The following is a 16209-nucleotide window of genomic DNA, read 5'->3' on the forward strand; positions in this document are numbered from 1 at the left end:
TGCTTCTTCACTATGCTCCTTCACTGTGCTCCTTCACTGTTGTCCTTCACTGTGCTCCTTCAATGTTGTCCTTCACTATGCTCCTTCTCTGTGCTCCTTCACTATGCTCCTTCACTATGTTCCTTCACTGTGCTCCTTCACTGTGCTCCTTCACTGTTGTCCTTCACTGTACTCATTCACTATGCTCCTTCACTGCGCTCCTTCACTGTTGTCCTTCACTGTACTCCTTCACTGTTGTCCTTCACTGTACTCCTTTACTGCGCTCCTTCACTATTGTCCTTCACTGTACTCCTTCACTGTTGTCCTTCACTGTACTCCTTCACTATGCTCCTTCACTGTGCTCCTTCACTGTGTTCCTTCACTGTGCTCCTTCACTATGCTCCTTCACTGTGCTCCTTCACTGTTGTCCTTCACTGTGCTCCTTCAATGTTGTCCTTCACTATGCTCCTTCTCTGTGCTCCTTCACTGTGCTCCTTCACTATGTTCCTTCACTGTGCTCCTTCACTGTGCTACTTCACTGTTGTCCTTCACTGTACTCCTTCACTATGCTCCTTCACTGCGCTCCTTCACTGTTGTCCTTCACTGTTGTCCTTCACTGTACTCCTTCACTATGCTCCTTCACTGTGCTCCTTCACTGTGCTCCTTCACTGTGCTCCTTCACTATGCTCCTTCACTGTTGTCCTTCACTGTGCTCCTTCACTATGCTCCTTCACTGTGCTCCTTCACTGTGCTCCTTCACTGTGCTCCTTCACTATGCTCCTTCACTATGCTCCTTCACTGTGCTCCTTCACTGTGCTCCTTCACTATGCTCCTTCACTGTGCTCCTTCCCTGTGCTCCTTCACTATGCTCCTTCACTGTACTCCATCACTGTGCTCCTTCACTGTGCTCCTTCACAGTGCTCCTTCACTATGCTCCTTCACTGTGCTCCTTCACTGTACTCCTTCACTGTGCTCCTTCACTGTGCTCCTTCACTGTGCTCCTTCACAGTGCTCCTTCACTATGCTCCTTCACTGTGCTCCTTCACTGTGCTCCTTCACTGTTGTCCTTCACTGTGCTCCTTCAATGTTGTCCTTCACTATGCTCCTTCTCTGTGCTCCTTCACTATGCTCCTTCACTGTGCTTTTTCACTGTGCTCCTTCACTGTGCTCCTTCACTGTTGTCCTTCACTGTACTCCTTCACTATGCTCCTTCACTGTTGTCCTTCACTGTACTCCTACACTGTTGTCCTTCACTGTTCTCCTTCACTGTGCTCCTTTACTGTGCTCCTTCACTGTGCTCCTTCACTGTGCTCCTTCACTGTGCTCCTTCACTGTTGTCCTTCACTGTGCTCCTTCACTGTGCTCCTTCACTGTGCTCCTTCACTGTACTCCTTCACTGTTGTCCTTCACTGTGCTCCTTCACTGCGCTCCTTCACTGTGCTCCTTCACTGTGCTCCTTCACTGTGCTCCTTCACTGTACTCCTTCACTGTTGTCCTTCACTGTGCTCCTTCACTGTACTCCTTCACTGTGCTCCTTCACTGTACTCCTTCACTGTTGTCCTTCACTGTACTCCTTCACTATGCTCCTTCACTGTGCTCCTTCACTGTGCTCCTTCACTGTGCTCCTTCACTGTATTCCTTCACTGTTGTCCTTCACTGTGCTCCTTCACTCTGCTCCTTCACTGTGCTCCTTCACTGTGCTCCTTCACTGTGCTCCTTCACTGTACTCCTTCACTGTTGTCCTTCACTGTGCTCCTTCACTGTGCTCCTTCACTGTACTCCTTCACTGTTGTCCTTCACTGTGCTCCTTCACTATGCTCCTTCACTGTGCTCCTTCACTGTTGTCCTTACTGTGCTTCTTCACTATGCTCCTTCACAATGTTCCTTCACTGTGCTCCTTCACTGTGCTCCTTCACTGTTGTCCATCACTGTACTCCTTCACTATGCTCCTTCACTGCGCTCCTTCACTGTTGTCCTTCACTGTACTCCTTCACTGTTGTCCTTCACTGTACTCCTTCACTATGCTCCTTCACTGTGCTCCTTCACTGTGCTCCTTCACTGTGCTCCTTCACTGTGCTCCTTCACTGTGCTCCTTCACTGTGCTCCTTCACTGTGCTCCTTCACTATGCTCCTTCACTGTGCTCCTTCACTGTGCTCCTTCACTATGCTCCTTCACTGTGCTCCTTCACTATGCTCCTTCACTGTTGTCCTTCACTGTGCTCCTTCACTATGCTCCTTCACTGTTGTCCTTCACTATGCTCCTTCATTGTGCTCCTTCACTGTGCTCCTTCACTGTGCTCCTTCACTATGCTCCTTCACTGTGCTCCTTCACTGTGCTTCTTCACTGTGCTCCTTCACTGTGCTCCTTCACTGTTGTCCTTCACTGTTGTCCTTCACTGTGCTCCTTCACTATGCTCCTTCACTGTGCTTTTTCACTGTGCTCCTTCACTGTGCTCCTTCACTGTGTTCCTTCACTGTGCTCCTTCACTATGCTCCTTCACTGTGCTCCTTCACTGTTGTTCTTCACTGTGCTCCTTCAATGTTGTCCTTCACTGTGCTCCTTCTCTGTGCTCCTTCACTATGCTCCTTCACTATGTTCCTTCACTGTGCTCCTTCACTGTGCTCCTTCACTGTTGTCCTTCACTGTACTCCTTCACTATGCTCCTTCACTGCGCTCCTTCACTGTTGTCCTTCACTGTACTCCTTCACTGTTGTCCTTCACTGTACTCCTTCACTATGCTCCTTCACTGTGCTCCTTCACTGTGCTCCTTCACTGTACTCCTTCACTGTTGTCCTTCACTGTGCTCCTTCACTGTGCTCCTTCACTGTACTCCTTCACTGTTGTCCTTCACTGTGCTACTTCACTATGCTCCTTCACTGTGCTCCTTCACTGTTGTCCTTACTGTGCTTCTTCACTATGCTCCTTCACAATGTTCCTTCACTGTGCTCCTTCACTGTGCTCCTTCACTGTTGTCCATCACTGTACTCCTTCACTATGCTCCTTCACTGCGCTCCTTCATTGTTGTCCTTCACTGTACTCCTTCACTGTTGTCCTTCACTGTACTCCTTCACTATGCTCCTTCACTGTGCTCCTTCACTGTGCTCCTTCACTGTGCTCCTTCACTGTGCTCCTTCACTGTGCTCCTTCACTGTGCTCCTTCACTGTGCTCCTTCACTATGCTCCTTCACTGTGCTCCTTCACTGTGCTCCTTCACTATGCTCCTTCACTGTGCTCCTTCACTATGCTCCTTCACTGTTGTCCTTCACTGTGCTCCTTCACTATGCTCCTTCACTGTTGTCCTTCACTATGCTCCTTCACTGTGCTCCTTCACTGTGCTCCTTCACTGTGCTCCTTCACTATGCTCCTTCACTGTGCTCCTTCACTGTGCTTCTTCACTGTGCTCCTTCACTGTGCTCCTTCACTGTTGTCCTTCACTGTTGTCCTTCACTGTGCTCCTTCACTATGCTCCTTCACTGTGCTTTTTCACTGTGCTCCTTCACTGTGCTCCTTCACTGTGTTCCTTCACTGTGCTCCTTCACTATGCTCCTTCACTGTGCTCCTTCACTGTTGTTCTTCACTGTGCTCCTTCAATGTTGTCCTTCACTGTGCTCCTTCTCTGTGCTCCTTCACTATGCTCCTTCACTATGTTCCTTCACTGTGCTCCTTCACTGTGCTCCTTCACAGTGCTCCTTCACTATGCTCCTTCAGTATGCTCCTTCACTGTGCTCCTTCACTGTGCTCCTTCACTGTGCTCCTTCACTGTGCTCCTTCACTGTGCTCCTTCACTGTGCTCCTTCACTGTGCTCCTTCACTGTGCTCCTTCACTGTGCTCCTTCACAGTGCTCCTTCACTGTGCTCCTTCACTATGCTCCTTCACTGTGCTCCTTCACTGTGCACCACCCCCCCCCCGCCCCCTCCCTCAGACTCTTCCACATTATCATAAATTTATTCTTTCCAACTTTTGCATAATTCTACTGTTAATAATATCGCCCCCCCTAACGCTTCCCCCCCCCCCCCACCCTTCCCCCCACCCCACGACCTTCCCTCCCGTCCCTAGCCCCAACCTTCCCTCCCGTCTCTAGCCCCAACCTTCCCTCCCGTCCCTAGCCCTTAACCTTTCCTCCCGTCCCTAGCCCCAACTTTCCTTCACGTCCCTAGCCCCATCCTTCCCTCCCGTCCCTAGCCCCAACCTTCCGTCCCGTCCCTAGCCCCAACCTTCCGTCCCGTCCCTAGCCCCAACCTTCCCTCCCGTCCCTAGCCCCGACGTTCCCTCCCGTCCCTAGCCCTTAACCTTCCCTCCCGTCCCTAGCCCCGACGTTCCCTCCCGTCCCTAGCCCTTAACCTTCGCTCCCGTCCCTAGCCCCAACCTTCCTTCACGTCCCTAGCCCTTAACCTTTCCTCCCGTCCCTAGCCCCAACCTTCCCTCCCGTCACTAGCCCCAACCTTCCCTCCCGTCCCTAGCCCCGACGTTCCCTCCCGTACCTAGCCCTTAACCTTCCCTCCCGTCCCTAGCCCCAACCTTCCTTCACGTCCCTAGCCCCATCCTTCCCTCCCGTCCCTAGCCCCAACCTTCCCTCCCGTCCCTAGCCCCATCCTTCCCTCCCGTCCCTAGCCCCGACCTTCCCTCCCGTCCCTAGCCCCAACCTTCCCTCCCGTCCCTAGCCCCGACCTTCCCTCCCGTCCCTAGCCCCGACCTTCCCTCCCGTCCCTAGCCCTAACCTTCCCTCCCGTCCCTAGCCCCAACCTTCCTTCACGTCCCTAGCCCCAACCTTCCCTCCCGTCCCTAGCCCCGACCTTCCCTCCCGTCCCTAGCCTCAACCTTCCCTCCCGTCCCTAGCCTCAACCTTCCCTCCCGTCTCTAGCCCCTATCTTCCCTCCCGTCCCTAGCCCAAGCCTTCCCTCCCGTCCACCACCCCTCTAAAAATGTTCTTCCCTTCCACAACTATTTTATTTCTACCACAGACGTGGCCAGACATTTACGGTGCTAAAGAGGATATATACATTTTCTTCTGCGTTAGAGATGTGTTATAACATATAGTTGAGTGATTTACTGAACAATCAACCATATAAGGTGATTGTTGCGCTTCTAAAATGCCGTGTTAAGCTACAGACAGATGTTCACAGACTTACGTCGGTCCTACATAAACAGTGTTCGAGGTGTCTGTTTACCAGTGTCATTAATGTGCGTTTACAAAGGTGAAATGCAATACTGACCAGCTTCTATATACCTTGTATACACATACACACATATACATATATACACATATCCAGTCACATATGTATATATATATATATATATATATATATATATATATATATATATATATATATGCATATATATATATATATATATATATATATATATATATATATATATATATATATACCTAGGAAAGACACCTTTCCTCGTATATACTTACAAAGAAAGGCTGCGTGAAATGCACCTCACGACACGGGAAGACAGATGAGTAAGGGAAGACATGATCACTATCTACAAAATTCTTAGAGGAATTGACAAGGTAGATAAAGATATACTGTTTAACACTGGTGGGACGCGAACAAGGGGACACAGGTGGAAACTGAGTACCCACATAAGCCACAGAGACGTTAGAAAGAACTTTTTCAGTGTCAGAGTAGTTAACAGGTGGAATGCATTAGGCAGTGATGTGGTGGAGGCTAACTCTATACACAGTTTCAAATGTAGATATGATAGAGCCCAATAGGCTCAGGAACCTGTACACCAGTTGATTGACAGTTGAGAGGCGGGACCAAAGAGCCAGAGCTCAACCCCCGCAAGCACAACTAGGTGAGTATAACTAGGAGAGTACCTACGTCTCTCCTACTCTGACAGGGTAAGAAAGCTGCTATAGGAACTATATAAAACACTGAACCACTGAAGGTGATTAAGATGCTTTTATAAGCCCAGGCAGGTTATAGGTGCATACGTTATATAACAGATGTATTATATACATGCTCCCACAAATGTCCTCCCCCTCCCACAAATGTCCTCCTCCTCCCACAAATGTCCTCCTCCTCCCACAAATGTCCTCCCCCTCCCACAAATGTCCTCCCCCTCCCACAAATGTCCTCCCCCTCCCACAAATGTCCTCCCCCTCCCACAAATGTCCTCCCCCTCCCACAAATGTCCTCCTCCTCCAACAAATGTCCTCCCCCTCCCACAAATGTCCTCCTCCTCCCACAAATGTCCTCCCCCTCCCACAAATGTCCTCCCCCTCCCACAAATGTCCTCCCCTTCCCACAAATGTCCTCCCCCTCCCACAAATGTCCTCCCCTCCCACAAATATCCTCCCCCTCCCACAAATGTCCTCCCCCTCCCAAAAATGTCCTCCCCCTCCCACAAATGTCCTCCCCTCCCACAAATATCCTCCCCCTCCCACAAATGTCCTCCTCCTCCCACAAATGTCCTCCTCCTCCCACAAATGTCCTCCCCCTCCCACAAATGTCCTCCCCCTCCCACAAATGTCCTCCCCCTCCCACAAATGTCCTCCCCTCCCACAAATGTCCTCCCCTCCCACAAATATTATCCCCCTCCCACAAATGTCCTCCCCCTCCCACAAATGTCCTCCCCCTCCCACAAATGTCCTCCCCTCCCACAAATGTCCTCCCCTCCCACAAATATCCTCCTCCTCCCACAAATGTCCTCCTCCTCCCACAAATGTCCTCCCTCTCCCAAAAATGTCCTCCCCCTCCCACAAATGTCCTCCCCCTCCCACAAATGTCCTCCCCCTCCCACAAATGTCCTCCTCCTCCAACAAACGTCCTCCCCCTCCCACAAATGTCCTCCCCCTCCCACAAATGTCCTCCCCCTCCCACAAATATCCTCCCCCTCCCACAAATGTCCTCCTCCTCCCACAAATGTCCTCCTCCTCCCACAAATGTCCTCCCCCTCCCACAAATGTCCTCCCCCTCCCACAAATGTCCTCCCCCTCCCACAAATGTCCTCCCCTCCCACAAATATCCTCCCCCTCCCACAAATGTCCTCCCCCTCCCAAAAATGTCCTCCCCCTCCCACAAATGTCCTCCCCCTCCCACAAATGTCCTCCCCCTCCCACAAATGTCCTCCCCTCCCACAAATATCCTCCTCCTCCCACAAATGTCCTCCCCCTCCCAAAAATGTCCTCCCCCTCCCACAAATGTCCTCCCCCTCCCACAAATGTCCTCCCCCTCCCACAAATGTCCTCCCCCTCCCACAAATGTCCTCCCCTCCCACAAATATCCTCCTCCTCCCACAAATGTCCTCCTCCTCCCACAAATGTCCTCCCCCTCCCACAAATGTCCTCCCCCTCCCACAAATGTCCTCCCCCTCCCACAAATGTCCTCCCCCTCCCACAAATGTTCTCCCCCTCCCACAAATGTCCTCCCCTCCCACAAATATCCTCCTCCTCCCACAAATGTCCTCCCCCTCCCAAAAATGTCCTCCCCCTCCCACAAATGTCCTCCCCTCCCACAAATATCCTCCTCCTCCCACAAATGTCCTCCCCCTCCCAAAAATGTCCTCCCCCTCCCACAAATGTCCTCCCCCTCCCACAAATATCCTCCCCCTCCCACAAATGTCCTCCTCCTCCCACAAATGTCCTCCTCCTCCCACAAATGTCCTCCCCCTCCCACAAATGTCCTCCCCCTCCCACAAATGTCCTCCCCCTCCCACAAATGTCCTCCCCTCCCACAAATATCCTCCCCCTGCCACAAATGTCCTCCCCTCCCAAAAATGTCCTCCCCCTCCCACAAATGTCCTCCCCCTCCCAAAAATGTCCTCCCCTCCCACAAATGTCCTCCCCCTCCCACAAACGTCCTCCCCCTCCCACAAATGTCCTCCCCTCCCACAAATGTCCTCCCCCTCCCAAAAATGTCCTCCCCTCCCAAAAATGTCCTCCTCCTCCCACAAATGTCCTCCCCCTCCCACAAATGTCCTCCCCCTCACACAAATGTCCTCCCCTCCCACAAATATCCTCCCCCTCCCACAAATGTCCTCCCCCTCCCAAAAATGTCCTCCCCCTCCCACAAATGTCCTCCCCCTCCCAAAAATGTCCTCCCCTCCCACAAACGTCCTCCCCCTCCCACAAATGTCCTCCCCCTCCCAAAAATGTCCTCCCCTCCCACAAATGTCCTCCCCTCCCACAAATGTCCTCCCCCTCCCACAAACGTCCTCCCCCTCCCACAAATGTCCTCCCCCTCCCACAAACGTCCTCCCCCTCCCACAAACGTCCTCCCCCTCCCACAAATGTCCTCCCCTCCCAAAAATGTCCTCCCCCTCCCACAAACGTCCTCCCCCTCCCACAAATGTCCTCCCCCTCCCACAAACGTCCTCCCCCTCCCACAAATGTCCTCCCCCTCCCACAAACGTCCTCCCCCTCCCACAAATGTCCTCCCCGTCCCACAAACGTCCTCCCCCTCCCACAAATGTCCTCCCCCTCCCACAAATGTCCTCCCCCTCCCACAAATGTCCTCCCCCTCCCACAAATGTCCTCCCCCTCCCACAAACCTCATGGAACGCCTGGATACTATCAGGAGAATTACCATAATATTCCCATTGAGGACATCTGGAGGAGAGAAGAAGGGGGGGAGGGGGGATGGGGGATGGGAAGGGAGGGGTGAAGGGATGGGGTTGGGGGAGGGGAGGGGAGGAAGGGTGGGAGAGGGGGGTGGGGGGGGAGGGGAAGGCTGGAGGACACTGGAAAGATTTTATGAACATTTTTACGCTATTTAAAACTCAAGTAAATAAATGTGATCCCAATTTCCCATCCCTGTAAAGCTTGGTGCTGTAGCGCGTCCCTCTATACACCATGTAGCCAGGATATCACTAGCCTTGATAACAGTAGCCTCGCTAACAGTAGCCTCGCTAACAGTAGCCTCGATAACAGTAGCCTCGCTAACAGTAGCCTCGCTAACAGTAGCCTCGATAACAGTAGCCTCGATAACAGTAGTCACGATAACAGTAGTCAGGACAACAGTAGCCACGATAACAGTAGTCACGATAACAGTAGTCAGGACAACAGTAGTCACGATAACAGTAGTCAAGACAACAGTAGCCACGATTACAGTAGCCTCGATAACAGTAGTCACGATAACAGTAGTCAGGACAACAGTAGTCACGATAACAGTAGTCAGGACAACAGTAGTCACGATAACAGTAGTCAAGACAACAGTAGCCACGATTACAGTAGCCTCGATAACAGTAGTCAGGAAAACAGTAGCCACGATTACAGTAGCCTTGAAAACAGTAGTCACGATAACAGTAGTCACGACAACAGTAGTCACGATAACAGTAGTCAGGACAACAGTAGCAACGATTACAGTAGCCTCGATAACAGTAGTCAGAACAACAGTAGCCATGATTACAGTAGCCTCGATAACAGTAGTCACGATAACAGTAGTCAGAATAACAGTAGCCACGATAACAGTACTCAGGACAACAGTAGCCACGATTACAGTAGCTTCGATACCAGTAGTCACGATAACAGTAGTCAGGATAACAGTAGCCACGATAACAGTAGTCACGATAACAGTAGTCAGAAAAACAGTAGCCACGATTACAGTAGCCTCGATAACAGTAGTCACGATAACAGTAGTCAGGAAAACAGTAGCCACGATAACAGTAGTCACGTCAACAGTAGTCACGACAACAGTAGTCACGATAACAGTAGTCAGGACAACAGTAGCCACGATTACAGTAGCCTCGATAACAGTAGTCACGATAACAGTAGTCAGGAAAACAGTAGCCACGATAACAGTAGTCACGTCAACAGTAGTCACGACAACAGTAGTCACGATAACAGTAGTCAGGACAACAGTAGCCACGATAACAGTAGTCACGAAAACAGTAGTCAGGACCACAGTAGCCACGATAACAGCAGTCACGATAACAGTAGCCACGACAACAGTAGTCACGACAACAGTAGTCACGATAACAGTAGTCAGGACAACAGTAGCTACGATAACAGTAGTCACGACAACAGTAGTCACGACAACAATAGTTACGACAACAGTAGTTACGACAACAGTAGTCACGACAACAGTAGCCACGATAACAGTAGCCACGATAACAGTTGTCACGACAACATTAGCCACGATAACAGTAGCCACGATAACAGTAGTCACGATAACAGTAGTAACGATAACAGTAGTCACGATAACAATAGCCACGATAACAGTAGCCACGATAACAGTAGTCACGATAACCGTAGTCACGACAACAGTAGCCACGATAACAGTAGCCACGATAACTGTAGTCACGACAACGGTAGCCTCGATAACAGTAGTCACGATAACAGTAGTCACGACAACAGTAGGCTCGATAACAATAGTTTCGCTAACAATAGCCTCGCTAACAGTAGCCTCGCTAACAGTAGCCTCGCTAACAATTGCCTCGCTAACAGTAGCCTCGCTAACAGTAGCCTCGCTAACATTAGCCTCGCTAACAATTGCCTCGCTAACAGTAGCCTCGCTAACAGTAGCCTCACTAACAGTAGCCTTGCTAACAATAGCCTCGCTAACAGTAGCCTCGCTAGCAGTAGCCTCGCTAACAGTAGCCTCGCTAACAGTAGCCTCGCTAACAGTAGCCTCGCTAACAGTAGCCTTGCTAACAATAGCCTCGCTAACAGTAGCCTCGCTAACAGTAGCCTCGCTAACAGTAGCCTCGCTAACAGTAGCCTCGATAGCAGTAGCCTCGATAACAGTAGCCTCGCTAACAGTAGCCTCGCTAAAAGTAGCCTCGCTAACAGTAACCTCGCTAACAGAAGTCTCGCTAACAGTAGCCTCGCTAACAGAAGCCTCGCTAACAGTAGCCTCGCTAACAGTAGCCTCGCTAACAATTGCCTCGCTAACAGTAGCCTCGCTAACAGTAGCCTCACTAACAGTAGCCTTGCTAACAATAGCCTCGCTAACAGTAGCCTCGCTAACAGAAGCCTCGCTAACAGCAGCCTCGCTAACAGTAGCCTCGCTAACAGTAGCCTTGCTAACAATAGCTTCGCTAACAATTGCTTCACCAACAGTAGCCTCGCTAACAGTAACCTCGATAACAGTAGCCTCGATAACAGTAGCCGCGATAACATTTGCCTCGCTAACAGTAGTCTCACAAAGAGTAGCCTCGCTAACAGTAGCCTCGCAAACAGTAGCCTTAGTAACAGAAGCCTCGCTATCAGTAGCCTCACTAACAGTAGCCTCGATAACAGTAGCCTCGCTAACAGTAGCCTCGCTAGCACACGGATCGCTAATAGTAGCCTCTCTAACAGTAGCCTCGCTAACAGTAGCCTCGCTAGCAGTAGCCTCGCTAACAGTAGCCTCGATAACAGTAGCCTCGCTAACAGTAGCCTCGCTAACAGAAGCCTCGCTAACAGTAGCCTCGCTAACAGAAGCCTCGCTAACAGTAGCCTCGCTAACAAGAAGCCTCGCTAACAGAAGCCTCGATAAGAGTAGCCTCAATAACAGTAGCCACGACAACAGTAGCCTCGACAACAGTAGCCACGATAACAGTAGCCTCGAAAACAAAAGTCACGATACCAGTAGTCGCGATAACAGTAGCCACGATAACAGTAGTCACGACAACAGTAGCTACGAAAGCAGTAGCAACGATAACAGTAGCCACGATAACAGTAGTCACGACAGCAGTAGGCACGATAACAGAAGCCACGATAACAGTAGCCACGATAAAAGTATCCAGGATAACAGTAGTCACGACAACAGTAGCCACGATAACAGTAGCCACGACAACAGTAGTCACGACAACAGTAGCCACGATAACAGTAGTCAGGACAACAGTAGTCACGATAACAGTAGTCATGATATCAGTAGCCACGAAAACAGTAGCCACGATAACAGTAGTCAGGACAACAGTAGCCACGATACAGTAGTCAGGACCACAGTAGCCACGACAACAGTAGATACGATAACAGTAGTCAGGACAACAGTAGCTACGATAACAGTAGCCACGATTAAAGTAGTCACGACAACAGTAGCCACGACAACAGTAGTCACGACAACAGTAACCACGATAACAGTAGCAATGACAACAGTAGCCACGACAAAAGTAGTCGCGATAACAGTAGTCACGACAACAGTAGCCACGATAACAGTAGCCAAGACAACAGTAGCCACGATAATAGTAGCCGCGATAACAGTAGTCACGATAACGGTAGCCTCTCTAACAGTAGCCTCGCTAACAGTAGCCTCGCAAGCAGTAGCCTCGCTAACAGTAGCCTCGCTAAAAGTAGCCTCGCTAACAGTAACCTCGCTAACAGAAGTCTCGCTAACAGTAGCCTCGCTAACAGAAGCCTCGCTAACAGTAGCCTCGCTAACAGTAGTCTCGCTAACAGTAGCCTCGCTAACAATTGCCTCACCAACAGTAGCCTCGCTAACAATTGCCTCACCAACAGTAGCCTAGCTAACAGTAACCTCGATAACAGTAGCCTCGCTAACAGTAGCCTCGCAAACAGAAGCCTCGGTAACAGAAGCCTCGCTACCAGTAGCCTCGCTACCAGTAGCCTCGCTACGTACCAGTAGCCTCGCTAACAGCAGCCTCGATAACAGAAGCCTGGCTAACAGTAGCCTCGATAACAATAGCTTCGCTAACAGTAGCCTCGATAACAGTAGCCTCGATAACAGTAGCCTCGATAACAATTGCCTCGCTAACAGTAGTCTCACAAAGAGTAGCCTCGCTAACAGTAGCCTCGATAACAGTAGCCTCGCTAACAGTAGCCTCGATAACAGAAGCCTCGCTAACGGTAGCCTCGTTAAAAGTAGCCTCGATAACAGTAGCCTCACTAACAGTAGCCTCGCTAACAGTAGCCTCGCTAACAGTAGCCTCGATAACAGTAGCCTCGCTAACAGTAGCCTCGATAACAGAAGCCTCGCTAACAGTAGTCTCGCAACAGTATCCTCGCTAACAGTACCCTCGCTAACAGAAGCCTCGCTAACAGAAGCCTCGCTAACAGTAGCGTCGCTAACAGTAGCCTCAATAACAGAAGCCTCGCTAACAGTAGCCTCACTAAGAGTAGCCTCGATAACAGTAGCCTCGCTAACATAGCCTCGCTAACAGAAGCCTCGCTAACAGTAACCTCTCTAACAGTAGCCTCGCTAACAGTAGCCTCGCTAGCAGTAGCCTCGCTACCGGTAGCCTCCATAACAGTAGCCTCGCTAGCAGAAGCCTCGCTAACAGTAGCCTCGCTAACAGAAGCCTCGCTAACAGTAGCCTCGCTAGCAAGTAGCCTCGCTAACAGTAGCCTCGCTAACAGTAACCATCCTAACAGAAGCCTCGCTAATAGTAGCCTCGCTAACAGAAGCCTCGCTAACAGTAGCCTCGCTAACAAGTAGCCTCGCTAACAGAAGCCTCGATAAGAGTAGCCTCAATAACAGTAGCCACGATAACAGTATCCTCGAAAACAAAAGTCACGAAAACAGTAGTCACGATAACAGTAGCCACGATAACAGTAGTCACGACAACAGTAGCCACGAAAGCAGTAGCAACGATAACAGTAGCCACGATAACAGTAGTCACGACAGCAGTAGGCACGATAACAGTATCCACGATAACAGTAGCCACGATAACAGTAGCCAGGATAACAGTAGTCACGACATCAGTAGTCACGATAATAGTAGCCACGACAACAGTAGTCACGACAACAGTAGCCACGATAACAGTAGTCAGGACAACAGTAGTCACGATAACAGTAGTCAGGACAACAGTAGCCACGATACAGTAGTCAGGACAACAGTAGCCACGACAACAGTAACCTCAATAACAGTAGCTATGACAACAGTAGCCACGACGACAAGAGTAGTCGCGATAACAGTAGTCACGACAACAGTAGCCACAATAACAGTAGTCACGACAACAGTAGTCACGATAACAGTAGTCACGATAACAGTAGTAACGATAACAGTAGTCACGATAACAATAGTCACGATAACAGTAGTCACGACAACAGTAGCCACGATAACAGTAGTCACGACAACAGTAGTCACGATAACAGTAGTCACGATAACAGTAGTAACGATAACAGTAGTCACGATAACAATAGCCACGATAACAGTAGCCACGATAACAGTAGTCACGATAACCGTAGTCACGACAACAGTAGCCACGATAACAGTAGCCACGATAACTGTAGTCACGACAATGGTAGCCTCGATAACAGTAGTCACGATAACAGTAGTCACGACAACAGTAGGCTCGATAACAATAGTTTCGCTAACAATAGCCTCGCTAACAGTAGCCTCGCTAACAGTAGCCTCGCTAACAATTGCCTCGCTAACAGTAGCCTCGCTAACAGTAGCCTCGCTAACCGTAGCCTCGCTAACAATTGCCTCGCTAACAGTAGCCTCGCTAACAGTAGCCTCACTAACAGTAGCCTTGCTAACAATAGCCTCGCTAACAGTAGCCTCGCTAACAGTAGCCTCGCTAACAGTAGCCTCGCTAACAGTAGCCTCGCTAACAGTAGCCTCGCTAACAGTAGCCTTGCTAACAATAGCCTCGCTAACAGTAGCCTCGCTAACAGTAGCCTCGCTAACAGTAGCCTCGCTAACAGTAGCCTCGATAGCAGTAGCCTCGATAACAGTAGCCTCGCTAACAGTAGCCTCGCTAACAGTAGCCTCGCTAACAGTAGCCTCGCTAACAGTAGCCTTGCTAACAATAGCCTCGCTAACAGTAGCCTCGCTAACAGTAGCCTCGCTAACAGTAGCCTCGCTAACAGTAGCCTCGATAGCAGTAGCCTCGATAACAGTAGCCTCGCTAACAGTAGCCTCGCTAAAAGTAGCCTCGCTAACAGTAACCTCGCTAACAGAAGTCTCGCTAACAGTAGCCTCGCTAACAGAAGCCTCGCTAACAGTAGCCTCGCTAACAGTAGCCTCGCTAACAATTGCCTCGCTAACAGTAGCCTCGCTAACAGTAGCCTCACTAACAGTAGCCTTGCTAACAATAGCCTCGCTAACAGTAGCCTCGCTAACAGAAGCCTCGCTAACAGTAGCCTCGCTAACAGTAGCCTCGCTAACAGTAGCCTTGCTAACAATAGCTTCGCTAACAATTGCCTCACCAACAGTAGCCTCGCTAACAGTAACCTCGATAACAGTAGCCTCGATAACAGTAGCCGCGATAACATTTGCCTCGCTAACAGTAGTCCCACAAAGAGTAGCCTCGCTAACAGTAGCCTCGCAAACAGTAGCCTCAGTAACAGAAGCCTCGCTATCAGTAGCCTCACTAACAGTAGCCTCAATAACAGTAGCCTCGCTAACAGTAGCCTCGATAACAGTAGCCTCGCTAACAGTAGCCTCGCTAGCACACGGATCGCTAATAGTAGCCTCTCTAACAGTAGCCTCGCTAACAGTAGCCTCGCTAGCAGTAGCCTCGCTAACAGTAGCCTCGATAACAGTAGCCTCGCTAACAGTAGCCTCGCTAACAGAAGCCTCGCTAACAGTAGCCTCGCTAACAGAAGCCTCGCTAACAGTAGCCTCGCTAACAGAAGCCTCGCTAACAGTAGCCTCGCTGGCAGAAGCCTCGCTAACAGTAGCCTCGCGAACAGAAGCCTCGCTAACAGTAGCCTCGCTAGCAAGTAGCCTCGCTAACAGTAGCCTCGCTAACAGTAGCCTCGCTAGCAGTTACCTTGCTAACAGAAGCCTCGCTAATAGTAGCCTCGCTAACAGAAGCCTCGCTAACAGTAGCCTCGCTAACAAGAAGCCTCGCTAACAGAAGCCTCGATAAGAGTAGCCTCAATAACAGTAGCCAGGACAACAGTAGCCACGACAACAGTAGCCACGATAACAGTAGCCTCGAAATCAAAAGTCACGATACCAGTAGTCACGATAACAGTAGCCACGATAACAGTAGTCACGACAACAGTAGCTACGAAAGCAGTAGCAACGATAACAGTAGCCACGATAACAGTAGTCACGACAGCAGTAGGCACGATAACAGAAGCCACGATAACAGTAGCCACGATAAAAGTATCCAGGATAACAGTAGTCACGACAGCAGTAGCCACGATAACAGTAGTCACGACAGCAGTAGCCACGATAACAGTAGCCACGACAACAGTAGTCACGACAACAGTAGTCACGATAACAGTAGACATGATATCAGTAGCCTCGAAAACAGTAGCCACGATAACAGTAGTCAGGACAACAGTAGTCACGATAACAGTAGTCAGGACAACAGTAGCCACGATACAGTAGTCAGGACAACAGTAGCCACGATACAGTAGTCAGGACCACAGTAGCCA

General features: G+C 50.2%; 1 protein-coding gene across 1 annotated transcript in view; it reads left to right on the forward strand.

Moving 5' to 3' along the window:
- The window catches only part of LOC138368949 (probable cyclin-dependent serine/threonine-protein kinase DDB_G0292550), a 30907-nt gene extending 14716 nt beyond the window's left edge, over positions 1-16191 (forward strand). The window contains exons 2-3 of the mRNA XM_069331675.1: positions 8767-11006; positions 15635-16191. Of these exons, the coding sequence (XP_069187776.1) occupies positions 8767-11006; positions 15635-16191 (2797 nt within the window). The remainder of the gene's footprint in view (positions 1-8766; positions 11007-15634) is intronic.
- Positions 16192-16209: the final 18 nt, after the last annotated feature.

Source organism: Procambarus clarkii, chromosome 26 (genome assembly GCF_040958095.1).
Source record: "Procambarus clarkii isolate CNS0578487 chromosome 26, FALCON_Pclarkii_2.0, whole genome shotgun sequence".
In the NCBI taxonomy this organism is placed as follows: Eukaryota; Metazoa; Arthropoda; class Malacostraca; order Decapoda; family Cambaridae; genus Procambarus; species Procambarus clarkii.